General features: G+C 43.3%; 1 protein-coding gene across 1 annotated transcript in view; it reads left to right on the top strand.

The window, feature by feature from the left end:
- The window catches only part of PIEZO2 (piezo type mechanosensitive ion channel component 2), a 399620-nt gene that overhangs the window by 365214 nt on the left and 13731 nt on the right, over window positions 1-20675 (top strand). The window contains exons 45-50 of the mRNA XM_060244021.1: window positions 3950-4097; window positions 4208-4422; window positions 8922-9080; window positions 9687-9834; window positions 11266-11454; window positions 11594-11683. Coding sequence (XP_060100004.1) covers window positions 3950-4097; window positions 4208-4422; window positions 8922-9080; window positions 9687-9834; window positions 11266-11454; window positions 11594-11683 — 949 coding nt within the window. The remainder of the gene's footprint in view (window positions 1-3949; window positions 4098-4207; window positions 4423-8921; window positions 9081-9686; window positions 9835-11265; window positions 11455-11593; window positions 11684-20675) is intronic.

Genomic DNA, 20675 nt, shown 5'->3' with positions numbered 1-20675 from the left:
ATAAAGCCTCGTCCCATGGTAGCAGGCAGGGTCATTAATCTTTTGCTGATTCCTAGTGAGAGGGGTTTCTCCTTCAGTTTCCCAGACCAGCCAGTAGCCATGCAACTCCCAATAACTTTAAAATAATAATAATAATAATAATAATAATATTTTATTTTTATATCCCGCCCTCCCCGCTAGGCGGGCTCAGGGCGGCTAACAGACACGGGAGTCTCATGATTCACATTAAACAATAATAGACATGGGAGTCCCGTGATTCATAAAACATAACAACTTAAACATTAATTACAATAAATTATTTAAAATACATAAAAACATATAAACATATAAGATATAAAAATAGGTGCTAAAATGATGTATTTAAGATGGCTGAGTGTCTATTCATTCATTAATCAGGTTCCGTCTTAGTTGCCACATGGTGACTCAAATGCTAACTGAAAAAGAAATGTTTTGCAAGCCCTGCGGAATTGGTTCAGGTCCCGCAGGGCTCGCACCATCTCTGGGAGATCGTTCCACCAGCGAGGGGCTATCACCGAGAAGGCCTGCTCCCTAGTGGCCTTCAACCTAACTTCTCTTGGCCCAGGGATTGTTAATAAGTTCTGAGAACCAGACCTCAGTGCTCTCCGGGGTACATATGGGGAGAGGCGGTCCTTTAGGTAGGCAGGTCCTCGGCCATATAGGGCTTTAAAGGTAATGACCAGCACCTTATAGCGAACACGGTAGACAACCGGCAGCCAGTGCAGATTGCGCAGCCCAGGCCGTGCAGGCTCCCACCGTGGTAGTCCCTCCAGCAGCCTGGCCGCCGCGTTCTGGACTACCTGGAGTCTCCGTGTTCGGTACAAGGGCAGCCCCATGTAGAGGGCATTGCAGTAGTCTAACCTCGAAGTGACCGTTGCGTGGATCACAGTTGCCAGGTCGGTGCGTTCCAGGAAGGGGGCCAACTGCCTCGCCCTCTTGAGATAGAAGAAGGCGGATCTAGCAGTGGCAGCTACTTGGGCCTCCATTGATAGGGAGGACTCCAGTAGCACCCCCAGGCTCTTGACTTTGCGCACCGGTACCAGTGGCACACCGTCAAAGGCCGGTAAAGTAGTCTCCCCTCCCGGTCCGCCGCGGCCCACGCAAAGGACCTCAGTCTTCGCCGGATTCAACTTCAGCCCGCTCAGCCTGAGCCAGTCAGCCACCCATAAAGAGCTCCAACAGCCAGTGATTTAATCATTAATTTATTATTTATTTAGTGAACTTATATTCCACCCTTTCCCATAATGGGCTCAGGGCAGATCACAACATAGGTTAGACAATAAAAACCAACAAGTCAGATTTAAAACAATAAAATAAAGCCAAACAGCAGAACAATAAAACTAAATAAAGTGCATCACTGGTGGAAAGGGCACATTTTACAGAGTACGGTTTCTGGCCCAAAAAGAAGTGATGGTGTTAAAATCAGATTCAGATTCATTAATATACGAGAGCAGGAAGAAACAAACTAGAAGCTGTGTCCCACGATTATCCCCCTGGAACTCTGACAGCAGGGAAGGACAGACTGCCTGATCCTGGGACAGTCTCAGCAAGATAGGCAGGCTGTGTATTACCAAATAATAATCCTAGAAAGGAATTTCATGGTAAGTGAACAAACTTTCATTCTCCAGTGGGACAGTCCCAATCAATGGGACATACAAAAGCAGTATACCCTAGGGTGGGCCAAATGAACACAAAGCAACCTGAAGGACTCTCTTCCTTATCAAAGCAAGGATGTTGTGAGAAAGAATGCAGAGAACACCAAGCAGTTGCCCATACAGCAGATATAAAGAGGACACTTTATGCAATTAAAATGACTGTTCCCCTAAGAGAACGAACCGTAAGCCCCACTGGGGATCCAGCCCACTAGCCCTATAGGCCAGAGTAATAGTACCCCTAATCACCCATCCTAGAGTGGACATCCAAACCGTGGAACCAAAGAGAATCTCCAAAGGAGGTGAACAAGTGAGTGGGCTATTGCAGTTGTAATCCATATTACAACTCAAGACCCTCTGACATACCAACGTCACTCCCTTTCCTGCAAATAGTTGCAAGAAGAGCAAAAAAAGGGCAGAACATTCTGTTCCAGTTTGGGATAAGAGGAATTACTTTTGGGAGTTAAGGCCTGATTAGTTTTCAGAACACCTAGTCACTGGAAGACACAAGGTCTTAAGTCACAGCAAGAGCTTGAGGTTCAGAGATCCAATTGGCTAATAAAATTCTTATTAAGAAAAAAACCCAGATTGTATGGGGTTTTTACATGACATGGTATTTTACTGACACAGTTAAATATTCATAAGATGGTCTGAAGAGTTTCTTGAGAACCTACTCAGGTACTGCTTAGAAACCTGTGGGCTACTAGGAGTTAAACAGACAAGCCCCTCATGGGAACCTCTTGACAAGGGGACAGACAGAAAAACCTTGCCCTTCCTTAGTCCCACTATGAAAATGGCCACCACCACCTACAACTGTAGGTATTGGCATTTAGGCCCTCATCTGGTCCAGATTGGAGAATACACCAAAGGATCTCCCAACCTGCCCCTTCAGGAGATCAAAAGGCTTCTTCCAACACCAGGAGTAGAAGACTTCCTGAGTGTGATTAGACCTCCGTCTTGTGGCTACTAGGGAGTCAGTGCCTTGGACAGAATAACCTATTAACTAAAACTACTGTTGCTCAGCTTTCAGGCTGTCAGCTTAACAGAACTGGTTGAGGAAGAAAAATAGGCCTCTGATTTTTTTAAAAAAAAAATCTTTCTTGTTCTGGAGTCCCCAAGGGGGCTGGGAAGACCCCTGAATCAGGACTGCCTGCCTCCAGGTGAGGAGCCTCTACCTATTGGTTGTGACTTCCCCATCCTAGGATTGCTGAGAAAGGAACTTCCCAGTAAATGAACAGACTTTCCACTTTCATCTGTCCCGAATCTACTGCCCATCAATTTCATTACATAATCACAAGTTCTATATGGATTCATATGTTAGTTGTTTGCTCTGTGCAGTCCCACTTGGAACAGTGCATGCATGCAGGCCAGCCACCTGAAGATTTCTAATCTTCTTAGCCCTAGCAACAGAGCAGGGGGAGCCATTCCCCTCAGGAGCTCAACAAGTCTGTTTTTCCACCCGGATAGTTACACGTTCCAGCAGAGGTGCTCGTCCTATCCCTCATTTTGTTCTTTGCCACTGCTCTGTAAAGAACATTTTAAGTTCACGACTTAACTTTGTCTTGTCTCTCACAAATATGAAGAATGTCCCAAAAGTCCTTCAAAAAATGTTCGTCTTGTGCCACCAAAATGATGTGTACTGATGACCACTCTGTATGCTTCTTATGTTTGGGGGACGGCCTGTCAGATCTGTCAACAATTCACCCCCCAGGCCCAGGCAGATAGCACGTAACTTCTAAAAGCCACCTTATGGGACAGTTTTATCAGGTTCTGAACACACGGCAGTGAAATCATCTGCTCTGGTGGAATATGCTCCTCCTCCAACATCAAAACAGGCTACAGATCATCCTTTGCATCCATTCCTTCAGTTCCAAGTTTGGATCTGGCTGACAGAAAGTCAAGGTCTTCTGAGGTGGGTGCTGTGAGGACCTCCTCTGAGGTCCACTAAGAAGCACCTCACCTGGAGCATGTGACTGTTTGGCAGGAAAACAGCCTCTGTTGAGCTTCAGAGGGAGAAAAAAGCTTCATAAGGGAGGAGTTTCCCTTCTCTGTTGCTAGGGCTAAGAAAAGCTTAGAAGTCATCTACCAGCTAGCCTGCACACATGCACAGTCCCATCTTTGCCTGCGCAGAAACAACTCAATGTACAGTTATAGGAAAGTGCAACACTATTTATTGATAATTAAACTGATGAATAAAGTCCTATCTCTAATCAGTCAAAGAACACAGTTGTTTACATAGCTGCTTGTTTTAAGTGAGATGGTCTTTTCTATAATTTCAGGACACTCCAAGTTTATGTGCCAATCAGACAGTTTTTCTACAACCTCATTCACCCAGATTACAGCGCTGTGACAGATGTTTATGTCCTGATGTTCCTTGCAGACACTGTGGATTTCATCATCATTGTGTTTGGATTCTGGGCCTTTGGGGTATGTTACAAGAGGGCTGATGTGTTTGAATGAGTCTTCTTCAGATTATGACTCACTATGGTAAATAAGAGTATTTATTCTGTTTCTTACTGTGCCCTTTTTTTCCCCAGAAACACTCTGCAGCAGCAGATATTACGTCTTCATTATCAGAGGACCAAGTGCCAGAAGCCTTCTTAGTGATGGTGCTAATTCAGTTTGGAACCATGGTAGTAGATAGGGCTCTTTATCTCAGGAAGACCGTCATGGGAAAAGTCATCTTCCAGGTCATCCTTGTTTTTGGTATACACTTTTGGATGTTCTTTATATTGCCTGGAGTGACAGATAGGTAAATAATTTTAAGAATATTATTTAAATGATTTAATTTAGCAGTGTTACATCCCTTTCTTAAAGAAGTATACAGACTCTAAGTAAATAGGAAGGATATAAGAAGGAGACCTGCAAGGATTTGCACAGGGGCATCTCATTCCCCAAACCCACCCACTGTTTTCTCTTTTCCTCCTGTGAAGGAACTCAGGTTGAAACTCTGCCATGGAAGCTTGCCTTGTGACCTTGGGGTAGTCATACACTCTTAGCCTAACCTGTCTCACAGGGATAAAATAGAACGAGGAGAACAATGAAAGCCACTTTGGGTCCCCACTGGGGAAAAAGGCAGGGTATAAATTTTATTTATATATTTATTTGATTTCTAGCCCACCCTTCCAGGGAATGGGCTCAGGGTGGGGTTACAACATAATCCACATTAAAATATATTTAAAACTACAATATTTAAAACTTCTACATTATAATCCACATTTAAATATATTTAAAACTACAACATTTAAACTACTACTCTACAAATGAAAATTAAATAAATGCTCCTATAGCCTTTTCTATATTTCTGCTTCCTTCTCTCCTTCCTACGCACCTGCATTATCTGTCCTCCATCTTTAACTTTCTCTTCTTCCCTTCCTTCTAGCATCCTCTGCTTGAAAAAACTATGTGCCAGTTGCACAACACCAGCTGCTGGGCTGGATTCAGTTGTGTGGACTTCTGGGAACACCTCACTTTCGTCTATACTCTGTTCCCCACATACAACTTCTTTCCATCCTCCTGGTAATCCCTATTTCCTCATCTTCCCCTTTTACCTGCTTCCTTTTTCCTTCTCACTCATCAACCAGTCCACCTTTTTCTGCCTCCCTCCCATCTCAGCTATTTTTTTATTATTTTACTTGAGTTATAGTCTGCCTTTCTCCACAATAGGAACCCAAAGTAGCTTACATCATTGTCCTCTCCTACATTTTATCTTCACAACAACCCTGTGGATAGATTGAAACTGTCCCAAAGTCATACAGCAAGCTTCCATAGTAGATAAGGTTTTGGAGCTGGATCTTCCACATCCTATTCTGAAACTCTAACAATACCATACAAGTTTTCATTAAGTTGCTGCTGTTGAACAGTACCAAGCCACTAGGCCTGTGTGAGTCATAAAAGTGACATGGTAGCAAGTCACTCAGTAATGGCTGCCAGGCTTGGAGTCAATGAGTCTTCTCTCTGTTCCGCTCCTCCTACCTTTTTCTGACAGTAACCAAGTCTTGCAGTACTATTGTGCTTACCTAACAAGGCCACTGAGGACATCCATTTCTTAAACCAAAAGGCTTTCCTTTATAATTTTGGGTGGGGGTTAACTCCCCCCCCCCTCTTTTTAAAAAAGATTTCAAATTTTATTTTATAAAACCTGGGATCTTTTCCAGGTTTACAGACATATTGTCTATCAATGTTTCTGTTAAGGACCCCAATCTGTTCATTTAAGAATCCACAGCTGAGGCCAGAATTAGATATATTGCTGATATTTCTTTTGATCCACAAAAATTATGGATCAAATAAATAAAGACGTACTGGTGGATGAGGAATAGATTTCAATGATTCATCAGGTAGGTGGGTTATGAATGTATAATAAAAGCATTTGCTTGGAAGAGAACTTGCTTTACCATATTTTACATTAGTTGACTGACTTCAGTGTTGCTTTTTTTCTTAGAACCTTTTGTGTCCATCATTGTATTTCCCAATTTTAAGCATGCAGTGGGTTGTCAGCAGGTTTCCACAAATAGCAAGTTAGAAAAAGCAGTTTTCTCCATCACCCATTCCCCTCAGAAGCCCTCTGTATCCCTGAAAAATTGCTGCTGGCTCAAGGACCCTCCAGGAGAATATACTATGCAGCACAGTGCCAGGTGGGGGAGGGAAAAGCAATGCAGCAAAACAAACTAGCTGAAATCACTTCCTTTCACTTTTGCATGGTCTTTTGCTCAGTTTACTAAGGTTGTGTTTCTCATTCAGTTGTGAGGTGAAGCAGTTTAAGCAACTGTGTTACCCTTCCTTTCTGCATTCCCCCTCCATTCTATTTGGAATATTATTCTGCAGTCTCCATTCCTCAAGAATAGCTCCTGATGAGCACTTAGACTGCTCCCATGAATTTCCTTCATTTATGAAAGCCTGGGTCCAACCCAGTGTGTTAAGTAAACATGAACTTAAGAACATAAAGAAGTTATTTTCTGGATCTGATTGAACTCATGGTTCAGTTTCCTTTCCACAAATTGTAATGGTGCTAAAAGATCCACTGGAAATTGATCCATGGTATCCCTAATACAAGAGCCCCGTGGCGCAGAGTGGAAAAGCTGCAGTACTGCAGTCCTAAGCTCTGCTAACGACCTGCGTTTGATCCCAGTGGAAGCTGGGTTCAAGTAGCCGGCTCCAGGATGACTCAGCCTTCCATCTTTCCGAGGTCAGTAAAATGAGTATCCAGCTTGCTGGGGGGAAAGTGTAGATGACTGGGGAAGGCAATGGCAAACCACCCCGTAAAAAGTCTGCTGTGAAAACGTTGTGAAAGCAATGTCACCCCAGATTCGGAAACGACTGGTGCTTGCGCAGGGTGACTACCTTACCTTTATCCCTAATACATGATTTAAGAAAGCAATTACCAAGAGCACTTGTGAAATGTAGTTCTAGGTTATATCTAACTGATAATAATGTTACATAATGGTGGCAAAACCTAAGCAAATAAATATCCATGGTGACAGACTATGGCTTAATGGCAAAGCATTTACTTTACATGCAGATCTCAAGATCATTTCCTCATATGTTCAATATGGAGTCTGTTTAGGTTGTGTATTATCAGCTATCCTATTGCATTAACAATAATTTGCTCATGAAACAAGGAAAAAAGCATATACAGCACAGGCTAATAGAGATTAACTAGTTTTGTCATTAGTTAATATTGCTTACAAACAATAAGAAGCCATTACACTATGTTGCTGAAAGAAAGAAAACTAAACTTGCAAAAATATGAAACAAGAATTCTGCTATCTGAGAGCATAATGTAATGGAAAGGTGACCATAAACAAGTTTCACTGAAAGTACGGCATATGGTCAGGCCATTGTGACTGCCCACTTTCCCTCTCCTGAGCAACTTTTACACTGGATGTGAGACTCAAACTTCAAAAGAAGCTATGAAGCAGCAGAAGTAGCTGGCAGTGGTGATGGAGAGAAGATAAGGATCAGTAGTGACAGCAGTTGGCAGCATGTAGGAGCTCTTTCACCCAATAAGATTATCCAGAGGACTGTCTCTGAGGGAAGGTGTTAAAGAAGGGGAAATAGTTCTGGAGTCAAGGTCTATCTATACAGGTACAGGGCCTGTTCTCAGATTAATGTTTACATACTTGGTGCTTCTCCAGTATACAGTGTAGTTCTTTGAAATATAGTTTATGATGAAAGTATTTGCTTGAAATTTGAAATCCTGTGAAATTGTTCCAACTAAGTTTGATGAATTGCAGAGAACAAACAATATCGCTTCTGTAGCATTCAGAAAGAAATTTGAAGTTCTAATGTCTCGACACACAAAATGGGAACCTAAATAATAAATAAAGCACACATTTCCAATTTTATATAAATTATATAGTGTTGGGTCCTGCCAGTTTTTTTGCTTAGTCCCTAGATTTCTCTCCTTACTGCAACCTCCAGCCTGCATAACATTGGTCCATGTGAATTCCATCTCCCCCAGCACAACCTTTTTGGTCGCTTAAAGGGCCCCTTTCTTCCTCTTTTTGATAGTGGAAAACCTGGCAAGATCTATCCCTATAGAATCTTTCATTCAACTTTTACAAATTTAGAAAATTCAGAAAATTCTTTTTAATGCTCAATTGACTTGTCCATTGATGATTATATAATTTATATTAGTGATTTTTTTTTTACTTTGTAAACTGCCTTGAGCAGTTCTTTGGAAAGGTGTCATATATATTTTAAAAGTGACATCTAGCCATCTTGATATACATGTATTGTACTGTAGCACCTTCAATTTATATTGGTTTTAATTTATTTATCTAACTGTGTGTTAACTGTATTTTATTGTATTAATTGTATTTTATTGTAATCATGGTATACACCATGTCCTGTGAGCCGCCCTGAGCCTGCCTTGGCAGGGAGGGCGGGATATAAATAAAAGTTTATTATTAGTAGTAGTATTAAAAATAAATAATAATTAATTTCCTAGCATTAGGCATTAATGGCCAAAATAAATTAGTCTTTCCAAAAAATTTGATGTTAAACAGTGGGGTCTACCTCCACAGTGATTTGAACTGTGCAATGAGTTCTGAGTTTCCGTCTTCCCTTTTTACTAAAAAGCAACCCTCCAAAAAGAGACTACCTAAACTTGGGGGGGGGGGGGGGGAAGGCTTCAAAAGTATCCTCCAATGCAGTAATGAGGGAAATTGACAAGTATTATTTGGATTACAGGATTGTTCCAGAGTATGCGTGTATAAAACTCATTTTCTTTCTCTTTAAATTTCATTGCAGGAAATTTAGCCAAAATATAGTTGCACAACTCTGGTATTTTGTGAAATGTGTTTATTTTGGATTATCAGCATATCAGATACGCTGTGGCTACCCAACCCGTGTTCTTGGAAATTTCCTCACAAAAAGTTATAATTATGTGAACCTCTTCTTATTTCAAGGGTAAGGTCTGTCTATCCACGTATTTCTTTTTTGGTTAGTATTTCCTATTACATTTCAGCCACCTTTTTTTTACATTTCACATTTTAAGATTTTCTTTTCATTGGGAGTTCTGATTATTTAATGTGGTTAATTGATGAACATCTCTGAACTATTATTTAATTAGTTAATCATAAAATAAACATAGCTTTTATGAATGGTGGAAAATATAACTAATCTTGTAGCATTCCTTAAAGCTGCCAACATTTATTGTTAGTTAATGCATTATGTCAATACATCCAGTGCAGTTACAAGTTTGAAATTAGAAAAGGCAAAACAATAAATCATAGAAATTAACTCAAGCCATTGATGGTCATCTCAGGAGCTGATGATATGAATTTTCCTCTTGCTTTCCCTTTAGGACACAAGTCTTGAAGTAACTCTGAGAAAGATTTGGGGGGGGGGGGTTGTTTCTGCCTGAAGGCGATGGTGATTTCTTCATGAGCCGATGGCATATGCTCTATGTATTAAACTGGTGAAAAATCTACAAATAATCTGAAATTCTGCATTAGATGCAATATCATGCTTTAAAGTAAAGCTGATTACCTGCAATGATTTCTCTGTGTTTAGATTCCGTCTGGTTCCGTTTTTGACTGAGTTGAGAGCAGTAATGGACTGGGTTTGGACAGATACTACATTAAGTCTTTCTAGCTGGATCTGTGTTGAAGATATTTATGCCCATATATTTATCTTGAAGTGCTGGCGGGAGTCTGAAAAAGTAAGAAAAATGTTTGTGGTGAACCACCCCCCCACACACTTTGCAGCCTTTAGAATCAGGATAGATCATACTTTGTATTAAAGAATTATATAGGAGAGAAAGTATCTTTGTACAAAAATATAACTGTACACAAGTACAGAAATGGCAAAAACAAATGTAGCATTAAATAAAAGCAAATCAAAAATAAAACAAGCAGAACAGCAGTAGTGCAGCTGAAGGTGAATACCCTGACGGTCCTCTAACACACAAATTGATCTATTCTGATAAGTTTGTAAAAGAAAAAGATCTTAACGTAGCACAAAAATGATAATAATCTTTGCTCCTCATATAAGGAAATTTTACCCACAACGTTTGATGAGAATAACTCTAACATGTATTGGAAAAAATGCAATACAATGGTTCTTATTAGTAAAAATTAAAATATTCAGTCCAGAACCCAGAATGGTTAATTCACTGATATTCACTGATACCTTCAAAGCCCTATATGGCCACGGACCTGCATACCTTAGGGACTGCCTTTCCCCACATGTTCCCCAGAGAGCACTTTGGTCTGTGTCAAAAAACCTGCTATCAATCCCTGGTCCTAAAGAGGCCAGGCTCATGGCAACTAGAGCTAGGGCCTTTTCTGTAGCAGCCCCACACTGGTGGAATGAGCTCCCAGAGGAGGTCAGGGCCCTGTGAGAGCTCATAGAGTTCCACAGGGCCTGTAAGACGACATTCTTCCACCAGGTTAGATCATTGGCCACTACAGTCTCCGAAAAATATCTGAAGCACCTCTTGCAATCTGCTCCATATAGAACATCTGGACCATTAATATCTGCTACAGAGAACACCTAGGTGGAATAGCAAGACAACACACTTAGATCATAGCACCTGAAGTGAAATGTCAGTTTCTATGTTTTAAATTGTTTTTACTGTTTTATTGTATGTTTATATTCATGCATATGCATGACCATGTGAGCCGCCCTGAGCCTGCCTCAGCGGGGAGGGCGGAATACAAATTGAATTAAATAAATAAATATTCAAATCGTACAACCCAAAACAGAGAAACAACAAGGGGGCTGCCAGAATGGGGAGAGAGCTGCACCCTGAGCTGTGTCTGAGGCACAAGAACAGCTGCCTCCAGGAGCCTGTTGTTTCCAGAGGAAGGAGGGAGAGCTTCAGCCCAGGCTGAGGGAAACTGGCTCCTCTGCCTTGCCCTGCTTTGGGCCTGGAATCCCGAGGGAGCTTTTCTTTTTTTGGTGGAGAGGACTGTCACTTGATTCATGCCATGACAGTGGTGCTTTTATTGTATGATATAATATGTTTACTTGTATTTGCTTATTATAAACTACCTTGAGCACTGTTTTGTAGAACAAAAGTAAAATAAACATGATATAAATAACCCAAAGAGAGATATTCTTCTTAATTTTTTACTTTTTCCTGTTTCAGAGATATCCCCAGCCAAGGGGCCAGAAGAAAAAAAAGGTTGTGAAGTATGGAATGGGTGGCATGATTGTCGTCCTGCTGATTTGTATTGTCTGGTTCCCACTGCTCTTCATGTCTCTAATCAAATCTGTTGCAGGTGTCACAAATAAACCTCTTGATGTTTCCATTACAATAACCTTAGGAGGTTATCAGGTACAAACAAAACCAACTTCAAATTTATGAATTTTCAAGAGAGAGAGAATTCTTGTAGAGCTTTTGGTTTTTAAAAAGTTGCTTTTAAAATGAAAATGTAATGAAAAAAACCCAGCAGCTATATATTCTTATTTTTCAGCCTATATTCACAATGAGTGCTCAGCAGAGTCAGCTCAAAGATCTGGATAGGGGAGAATACAACAGATTTATGAAAAGTTTTTCAGAAACTGTAAGTAATTATCTTTTTTCTGAACTTGCTGCACTTTTAGATATTATATCGTGTTAGTTTGGGGTATTTTTACAATATGTCATGTTTTTTAAATAATTCAACCATATGTTTGACCAGAAAAATAGTGATTCCCATGGGCACAGTCTACTTGTGTGCAGCTCATGGAATCAAAGGAGAGCCAGTTTGGTATAGTGCTTAAGTGTGCAGACTCCTATCTGAGAGAACCGGGTTTGATTCCCCACTTCTCCACTTGCAGCTGCTGGAATGGCCTTGGGTTAGCCATAGCTATTGCAGGAGTTGTCCTTGAAAGGGCAGCTTCTGAGAGAGCCCTCTCATCCCCACCCACCTCACAGGGTATCTGTTGTGGGGGGGAGAAGATATAGTAGATTGTAAGCCACTTTGAGTCTCTGATACAGAGAGAAGGGCAGAGTATAAATCTGCAGTCGTCTTCTTCTTCTTCTCTGTAATACCGCAGCATTCATAGGTTTCTTTTAGATTCCAATTGAGAATACGCCCCGAAATCAGGGGAACCCCCACTGGGGGTGGGAAAATGGAAACCATAGTTGAGAACAGAGACAAACCATACACACTAATGTTAGGCTTACAAATTGAATCAGTTTATTAAGCTAATAAAATGAGGGCCAATTTGGTGTAGTGGTTAAGTGCGCAGACTCTTATCTGGGAGAACCATGTTTGATTCCCTACTCCTCCATGTGCAGCTGCTGGAATGGCCTTGGGTCAGCCATAGCTCTTGCGGGAGTTGTCCTTGAAAGGGCAGCTGCTGTCTCTCAGCCCCACCTACCTCACTGGGTGTCTGTTGCGAGGGGAAGAAAGGTAAAGGAGATTGTGACTGCTCTGGGATTCAGAGTATAGGGCGGGATATAAATCCAATATAATCATCATCATCTTCTTAAATAGTATATAACAGGGGTGGCCAAACTTGCTTAATGTTAGGGCCACCAAGAATAGACGTCAGATGTTTAAGAGCCGCAACCCATGACCATCGGATGTTGGAGGGAGGGATGGGGAGAGAGGATGGAGGGAGAGGTGGAAAGAAAGTAACTTTAAATGCATTTTCCAAGCTGCTGGCTTGGCTTGAAGAAGTGTTTTCAAGAGACAAATGCCACACAATAGGCATGCAAGAGCCACTTGTGGCTCCTGAGTCGCAGTTTGGCCACCCCTGGTTTATAACATCTTAGAACTAGCTAAGAATCAAGGAATGTTTATTATGTTACTTCATCTATAATGATTAGGTGCTCTGAGAGTCTATTAAAGTGGCCAACTGGTCTACTTCTCTGGCAGAGAATGAAGTCAAGTTCCACAAGAGTATCAAGGAGGAAGCAGAAATTCGTGGTTAGGTTACATCTCACCTTACTCCTGCTGTGCTGGAGAGCATTGAATTGGGTGTTTTCAGTTGCACCTTAGCTTTTAGTGATGGTCTCTCTTTGAGCTTATCCTCTCTGTCATCTATTGTTATTGATAGGAGTATGTTACAGTCGGTCAGGCATGCTTGTACGTGATACAGAGTACTTAGAGGTTAGACACCATAAGCAACAAGAAACTAAAGGGAGAAATTAGATACCCTGAAAATGCTTTTCAAAAAAGACTGAGAAAAGAAGCCAAAATGAAGAAGAAACAATTGATCAAAAACTATTTGTTTGATTTTTAACCCTGTCTCCCAGAACTGGCTCAGAGTGGGTGACAACAATACATAATTATAGAATAAAACCTTCCAATATAGAACATTAATTAATAATAGCAATAAAATCAAGTCAAGTTAAATCAACCTTTATTGGCAATAGTCAATTTACAGATTATATGTTAAAAGTATGGTTAAAAAAGCAAATAAAGAACAAATTGTAGGTACACATATATGATCTTAAATTATTTCTATTAGATTCTTTGCCACAGTTTTAGGGCAGAATAAAGGAACTTGACCACCTTCTCAGTAACGTCAGAAAAAAAGTCATTCAGGAGCCTGTAAAGCCTGTAAAACTTGAGTGTAGATGACTGGGGAAGGCAATGGGAAACCACCCTGCAAAAAAGTCTGCCATGAAAACATTGTGAAAGCATCATCACCCCAGAGTCGAAAACGACTGGTGCTTGCACAGGGGACTAACTTTACCTTTTTAAACCTTGAGTGCATCAAAACAATCCATCATATTGAAGGGGAGCCCCTGAATAATTAATTAACATCCCCATAATAATTGTTACATTGAAAGAGAGCATGCTTTGCCTTCAAATTAGGGTGTCTGATGCAATTCCTCCATTGGAAACTGACCATCACCTAGTGGGTGTCAGCTCCAGCGGGATGATTGGATAAGAGAGCGGCCTCCTAGAGGCGACTTGCTGTAATAGATAAGTAAAGGGACTAGGTCATGGAAATTTACTAGAAAGAACTCAGTGGAGGCGGGACCTTTGAAATCAGATAAGCTTGTGTGCCTGCCTGCTTGCTTCTGTGTGAATAAAACTGTCTGTATGCAGAATGATTTGAACTCAGTCTTTGGGGCAGCCAAGCCCGACTGGGTCCTATTTTTGGTTCCAGAAGTAAACCTCGCTTCAAATCAGAAATTCTGTGCAGACTTCGTTATTTTCTGCTACATTTACCTGGTGCATTGCCCGGGAAAATAACAGGGTAGGATATTTCCTTCCCCTTGGGATGGATGCATAACCGTCCGCCTTCCACCCTCACGGTGGGAAGATCGGACTAGGCACCACAGTCACATTTTCGATTGAGTCCTGCTCTCTCCACCCCGGTGGGGGAAGGTGCCCAGTCCTCCAACCAAGATCCCACACCTGGTTGAACCGACATGTGCAAGGAATCGGAAGATATTCAGGATTGTGAGTATGAACTGTCTGGGAATCTGGAATTACCTCTCCTTAGGAGAGAAGAAGGGTCTGATCACCCCTTTATCACTGTCCAGTAGGCTCCACTCTGGCACTGAAGCAGGATCTGGGAGGATTTCTGTGGTGGGTGGGTATGTGTGAATGAGAGGAGGCGCAACCTCTAAGCGAAAGCGGACTCTCTTGTGCATTCCCCAGTAGGGCGAACTCACTGGGTCACGAGAGAAAGGAAGTGAAAATCCCCAGGGCTCTCTGGCTGTCCAAACCCCTTACTGGTGGCTGCTGTTTTCTGTTTTCCTTTGAAGTGTCTTGTCTAAACGTCTGGTGCCATGGGTAGAAATCAGTCAAAAACCCTGCTAGAATACATGTGTAAAAATTTTAAGGAACATTTTTGTGATGATTATGGAGTCAAACTGACTCCTGAAACTCTGAAAGCATTATGTCAGGAAGCGTTATGTCTAACCTTTACATGTAGAATGGCCACCTGAGGGCAGCTTTGACCAAGGCTTGGTTTACAGAGTTTATAAGAGTGTAGTACAGTCCCCAAGTCATGCAAGTTTCCTTACATTGATAGTTGGGCAACAACGGTGCAGAACTCTTACTGGTGGCCAGAGAAATTGCAGAAGATGAAAAAGAAGTGGGCTCAGAGGGCCGCTGATAAAGGTGCAAGTCAAGTTACGGCTTTGCACCTGTATATGTTAACAAAAACAACTTCTCCTGCAAAGAAGGGAAAGCCCCCAGTCTTAGATGCCAGACCTGAAGACCTCTTGGCCAGTCCCCCCGCCATATGTCCCAGCATACCCACCTCTCCCAATGCTGGCAGCTGTAGGAGGTGCTGGGGCAGCGGAAGGCAAAGCTGATGGCGAGAGCCAAGGACAGCCAGATAAAGGCGCTCCAGAGTCCTTTGATGAGAAGAACCAGGAAGCAGAGGCAAATGAGGGAGCCAGGGCTGTGAAGGGGCGAACAAGAACCCTGCGGACTTTAAATCCAATCCAGCAGTTATTTTCTGAACAATCGTTTCATTCAACAGCCCCCCATTACTCCACGCCTGTGTCTAATAGCCTGAGGTTAGCTGCACGTTTTAATTCACCCCTGGAGCTATCCTCCAACACTGAACTCTCTCCCAGCACTGAGCTCCCCTTCGGGAAGTTCACATCCCTCAATAGCCTGGCCTCAGTATTGAGACCCCGATATATGTATGTGCCCTTCACTTCAAGTGATTTAATAAATTGGAAAACCCATACGGTTGCAATTTCTGCCAATCCTACCCCAATGACAAATCTGCTAGCCAGTATTATGGCTACACATCAGCCCACCTATGCAGACTGTCAACAACTTTTACTGGCCCTCTTTACAACAGAGGAGAGAAGTCGCATCCTGCATCATGCCTGAAAGCATGTTGAAGGAAAAGTCCCCCCAGAAACTGCAGATAGAGAAGAGTGGATAAAGGCCCGTTTTCCTGCAACAGACCCAAATTGGGACCCCAATGGCCGTGAGTCCAAAGAGTGTCTACCAGAATACAGGCAGGCAATCTTAGAGGGGATGAAAGAGGCAGGCAAGAAGCCTATTAATATGTCCAAAGTCAGTGAAGTTCTCCAGAAAGTAGATGAGAACCCTGGAGCTTTTGCTGAGCGCTTGATGCAAGCGTTTTGAATGTATACTCCATTCAATCCTGAGGTTGCAGAAAACTTGTGCATGGTGAATACAGCTTTTGTCACTCAAGCTTATGCTGACATCTGCAAAAAGCTCCAGAAGCAAGATGGCTTTGCTGGCATGAATTTATCTCAGTTGCTAGAGATTGCCCAGAAAGTTCATGCCAATTGGAATGTAGACCAGAAGTGAATACCAGGGCTAGTGAATACCAGGGGCTCCATTCGGTTAAAGAAACTTGAAAAACAGGCAGAATTTCTGCGCTTTCCTGATAAGGTTTAAGGGCTGCTTCCTTTGCTGTCAAATCTGCCTTGCAATTTCCTCTTGCTACCAGACTTAGGTGCTTTTGATGGCTGCGGCAATGGATAACAGCTATGTGCCGGGGGGCCCAAACAGCTTCTAACAATTCCAGAATTTCCTTCCCATTTTTAATTCCTTTGGCAGTTATTAAGCCTCTTTCTTTATATAAGGCTCCATGGGCATGCAATGTCATGAAAGCATATTTGGAATCAGTGTATATATTGGCTTTTAGACCTTCTGCTAACCGAAGTGCTCTGATGAGGGCAATTAACTCTGCTTTCTGGGCTGAAGTGGAGGCTGGTAGAGCGTCAGCCTCGATTACTGCTTCTAGAGTAATGAACACATATCCTGCTCTCCGCTTCCCATCCTGGACAAAGCCCATCAGTAAAATACTCAATATCTGGATCTGAAAATGGGGCATCTTTTAGATCGGGCTGGCTGGAATAAACTTCTTCCATAACTTCTAGGCAGTCATGTTCTAATTCTACACCAGAGTTGGCAACAGGGAGGCTGGGTTCAGAGTTGACACAGTCACTATTTTCACACGGGGATTTTCAGACATAAAAGCTTGGTATCTGACCACGTGGGCATTAGTGAACCAATAGTTCCCTTTGTGCTCAAGAAGCGCCTGCACGTAGTGGGGTACTTTTACTTCAAGCTGACTCCTGAAGGTAAACTTATCCGTTTCCCTCACAAGTTCTGCTATGGTGGCTATTGAACGCATACAGGGGGGCCACCTTTTGGCCACAGTATCTTGCTGCTTAGACAAATATGCCACTGCTCGGGGCCAGGATCCCAACAATTGAGTTAAAACTCCTGAAGCTATTCCTTCTCACTCATGCACATACAGAGCAAAGAGCTTTTTGGTATTTGGTAATCCCAGGGCTGGAGCCTGCATAAACTGGCACTTAAAGGTTTCAAAAGCATTCTGACATTGCTCTGTCCATTAAAAGGGTGCTTTTTCTCCCCCTTTTGTAGCCTTGTACAAGGGTTTAGCTGTTATAGCAAAATTGGGGACACAAATTCTGCAGAACCCTGCTGTTCCTAAGAATTCTTTCAGCTGGCACCTGGTAGTGGACACAGGAATAGCACACACAGTAGGATCAAACTCAAGGGGCAGTAACAAGATGAGGAGATGGCTGGTATGTTCTTCCTGATGGCAGAATTTATATTCCAGAAGCTGTAGCATGGGCATTAATTCAGAACCTGCATGAGGGAATATACTATGGGAAGGCAGCTCTTGAATACTCTGTGGGTGTTTTCGCACTCACGTTTTACTGGCGCCACGACCCTCCTGACGCCGGCGAATCTGCATGGATTTCGCACCAGAAGCGCCGGCGCACCCAGAAGCGCCGGCGCACCCAGAAGCGCCGGCTACTTCCGTCGCTAAGCCAGCGCAAACGGAAATCGCAAAGATGCAGGAAAACGTTTGCGCTGGCTTAGCGACGGAAGTAGCCGGCGCAATGGGCTGTGCCGGCGCTTCTAGTGCGAAATCACTGCAGATTCGCCAGCGTGAGGAGGGTCGTGGCGCCAGTAAAACGTGAGTGCGAAAACACCCTGTGAGTCAATGGGCATACATCAACTGTGTGAGTTCACTGACAGCCCAAGCCTCTGCGCAGTGTGTTACATGCGCAAAGAACAATACAAGGTTGGGCCCCACTCAACTCCCTGGAAGTCAGCCAATGGGAGCAACACCTTTCTCCTCCTTAGTTGTAGATTTCACTGAGATGCCCAAAGCTGGACATTACCATTACATGCTTGTATTCGTTTGCACGATGTCTGGTTAATGGTGGTGCTTGGTTGGGAGGGAACATGAAACTGCTAAGGCAGGTTTTGTGGCCTAGCCTTCCCCTCATTCCTTCCTCCCTTCTGGAGTTAAACCATCACCTCTAGGGGGAAAACTTCCTAGAGGGGCAGGAAGTTCTTTTTTTTCGTAGGAGTGAGGTGGGGAAAAGTCAGTTCTCGGCTGGCCCTCAAGGAGAGAAAGGTTGTCAGTCTGTGGGCTCCTGACTGTGGGAGAGGCTTTCTCAAGAGGGAGAGGAGGAGTGGACTCCAGGCAGTCAGACCGAGGAAGTCATCCACAAGGCAGGGCAAGTTTAGACCAGGGACGGGAGGATGCGTTTAAATCCACCTTTTATTTGTCCTTCTGGTTGCTGTTCAGGTGCTGTGCTAAACTTTTACATGCAACTGCTTTTGTTTTGTTTTTCCTTTTCTTTTTCTCTTCTAATTAAATATTTTTACTGTTTTGAATGCTGGCAGTCAAACTTTGTACCACATAGATCCCCAACCACTTTAGACCACGCTGCTTTATGAAGGGGGCCCCGAGGAAGGAAGAAGGCATGTAGTTGAATAAGGTGCCAATCCTCCAGGGGTTCCCCGAAGAAGTGCTGTGGTCTCTGTGATACCCAAGTACAAGGTGGCAGAGGACCTTGAGGCCTGGCCTCAGAGCTGGAGAGGGGGATTGGGAGTCCTGTTCCTCTCAATCCGAATCCCTAGACTGAGCAGGTGGTGGCAGCGAGCCCAAGTGGCCAGAAGAGAAATAGCTCCCTCCAAAAAGGGGAACGGGGTCTGGTAGGCAAACCAGGGCCGTTCTGTCACACCGACCCTTACTGAGAAAGCTAATGAAGTTGTAAAAGCTTTATTAAAAGACATTGTACCAAAATTTGGTTTACCTGTAACTATAGAAAGTGATAATGGACCAGCATTAATTGAGAAAACTGTACAAGGGGTATCTAAGTTGCTTGGCATTACTTGGAAATTGCATGCTGCTTACCGCCCACAGAATTCAGCAAAAGTCGAGAGAGCTAATAGGTCTTTGAAGAATGCCCTGTCTAAACTCTGTCAAGAAACCCATTTGCCATGGACTACAATGTTGCCAATTGCATTCTTCCGGTTGCATTGCCTGCCCCACAAACGTCTTAAGCTGTTGTCATTCAAGATTGTTTATGGAAGACCGCCCCCTATAGTTCAGGGAGTATGGGGCGACCTCTCTCAGTTAGAGAGCCTTATAACTTATGAGGAATTGCAAGCCTTGGGCAAAACTGTAAAAGATGTGAATAGGTATGTGTTTGAGACTCTGCCATATCAAATTTATTCTCCTGTACATGCTTACCAGCCAGGATACAGTATGTGGGTTAAAAGCTGGAGGGCAAAGACCTTACAGTTCAAGTGGAAGAGCCCCTTTACTGTCCTTTTAAGTTCTGCTACAGCTGTCAAGGTCCAAGGAGTGGCAGCGTGGATTCATTGGTCTCGTTTAAAGAGAGCTGCAGATCACTGGAAAGCACAGCCAGTTCCAGGAAAGCCATTGATTCTGAAATTTACCAAAGACTCTATCCAGCCTGTGACGGAACCGGCCCGATTCTGCCTTCAGACCCGGTCCCGTCAACTCCCTATTGAGTAGCCAACTCCTGGAGGGAGCTATTTCTCCTCCGGCCACTTGGGCTCGCTGCCACCACCTGCTCAGTCTAGGGGTTCAGATTGAGAGGAACAGGACTCCCAATCCCCCTCTCCAGTTCTGAGGCCAGGCCTCAAGGTCCTCTGCCACCCTGTACATGGGTATCACAGAGACCACAGCACTTCTTCGAGGAACCCCTGGAGGATTGGCACCTTATCCAACTGCATGCCTTCCCCCTTTCCCGGGGCCCCCTTCATAAAGTAGCGTGGCCTGACGTGGTTGGGGATCTATGTGGTACAGAGTTGACTGCCAGCATTCAAAACAGTAAAAAAATGTTTAATAAGAAGAGAAAGAAAAATAAAAACAAAAACAGTTACATGTAACAGTTTAGCACAGCATCTGATCAGCAACAAGAAGGGCAAATAAAAGGTGGATTTAAACGCATCCTCTCGTCCCTGGTGTAAACTTGGTCTACCTTGTGAATTACTTACTCGGTCTGACTGCCTGGGGTCCTCCTCCTCTTGAGTAGGCCTCTCCCACAGTCAGGAGCCCACAGACTCACAACCTCTCTCTTTAAGGACCAGCTGCAAACTGGCCTTTTCCCGCCTAATTCAAATAAAAAAACCAAAAGAACTTCCTGCCCCTCTAGGAGGCTTTCCCCCTAGAGTTGCTGGTTTATCTCCAGAAGGGAGGAGGGAATGAGGGGAAGGCTAAAGAACTTCCTGCCCCTCTAGGAGGCTTTCCCCCCCTAGAGTTGATGGTTTAACTCCGGAAGGAAGGGGGGGAGTGAAGGGAAGGCTAGGC

Source organism: Heteronotia binoei, chromosome 7, assembly GCF_032191835.1.
Source record: "Heteronotia binoei isolate CCM8104 ecotype False Entrance Well chromosome 7, APGP_CSIRO_Hbin_v1, whole genome shotgun sequence".
In the NCBI taxonomy this organism is placed as follows: Eukaryota; Metazoa; Chordata; class Lepidosauria; order Squamata; family Gekkonidae; genus Heteronotia; species Heteronotia binoei.
This window is presented reverse-complemented; position numbering and strand designations above follow the sequence as displayed.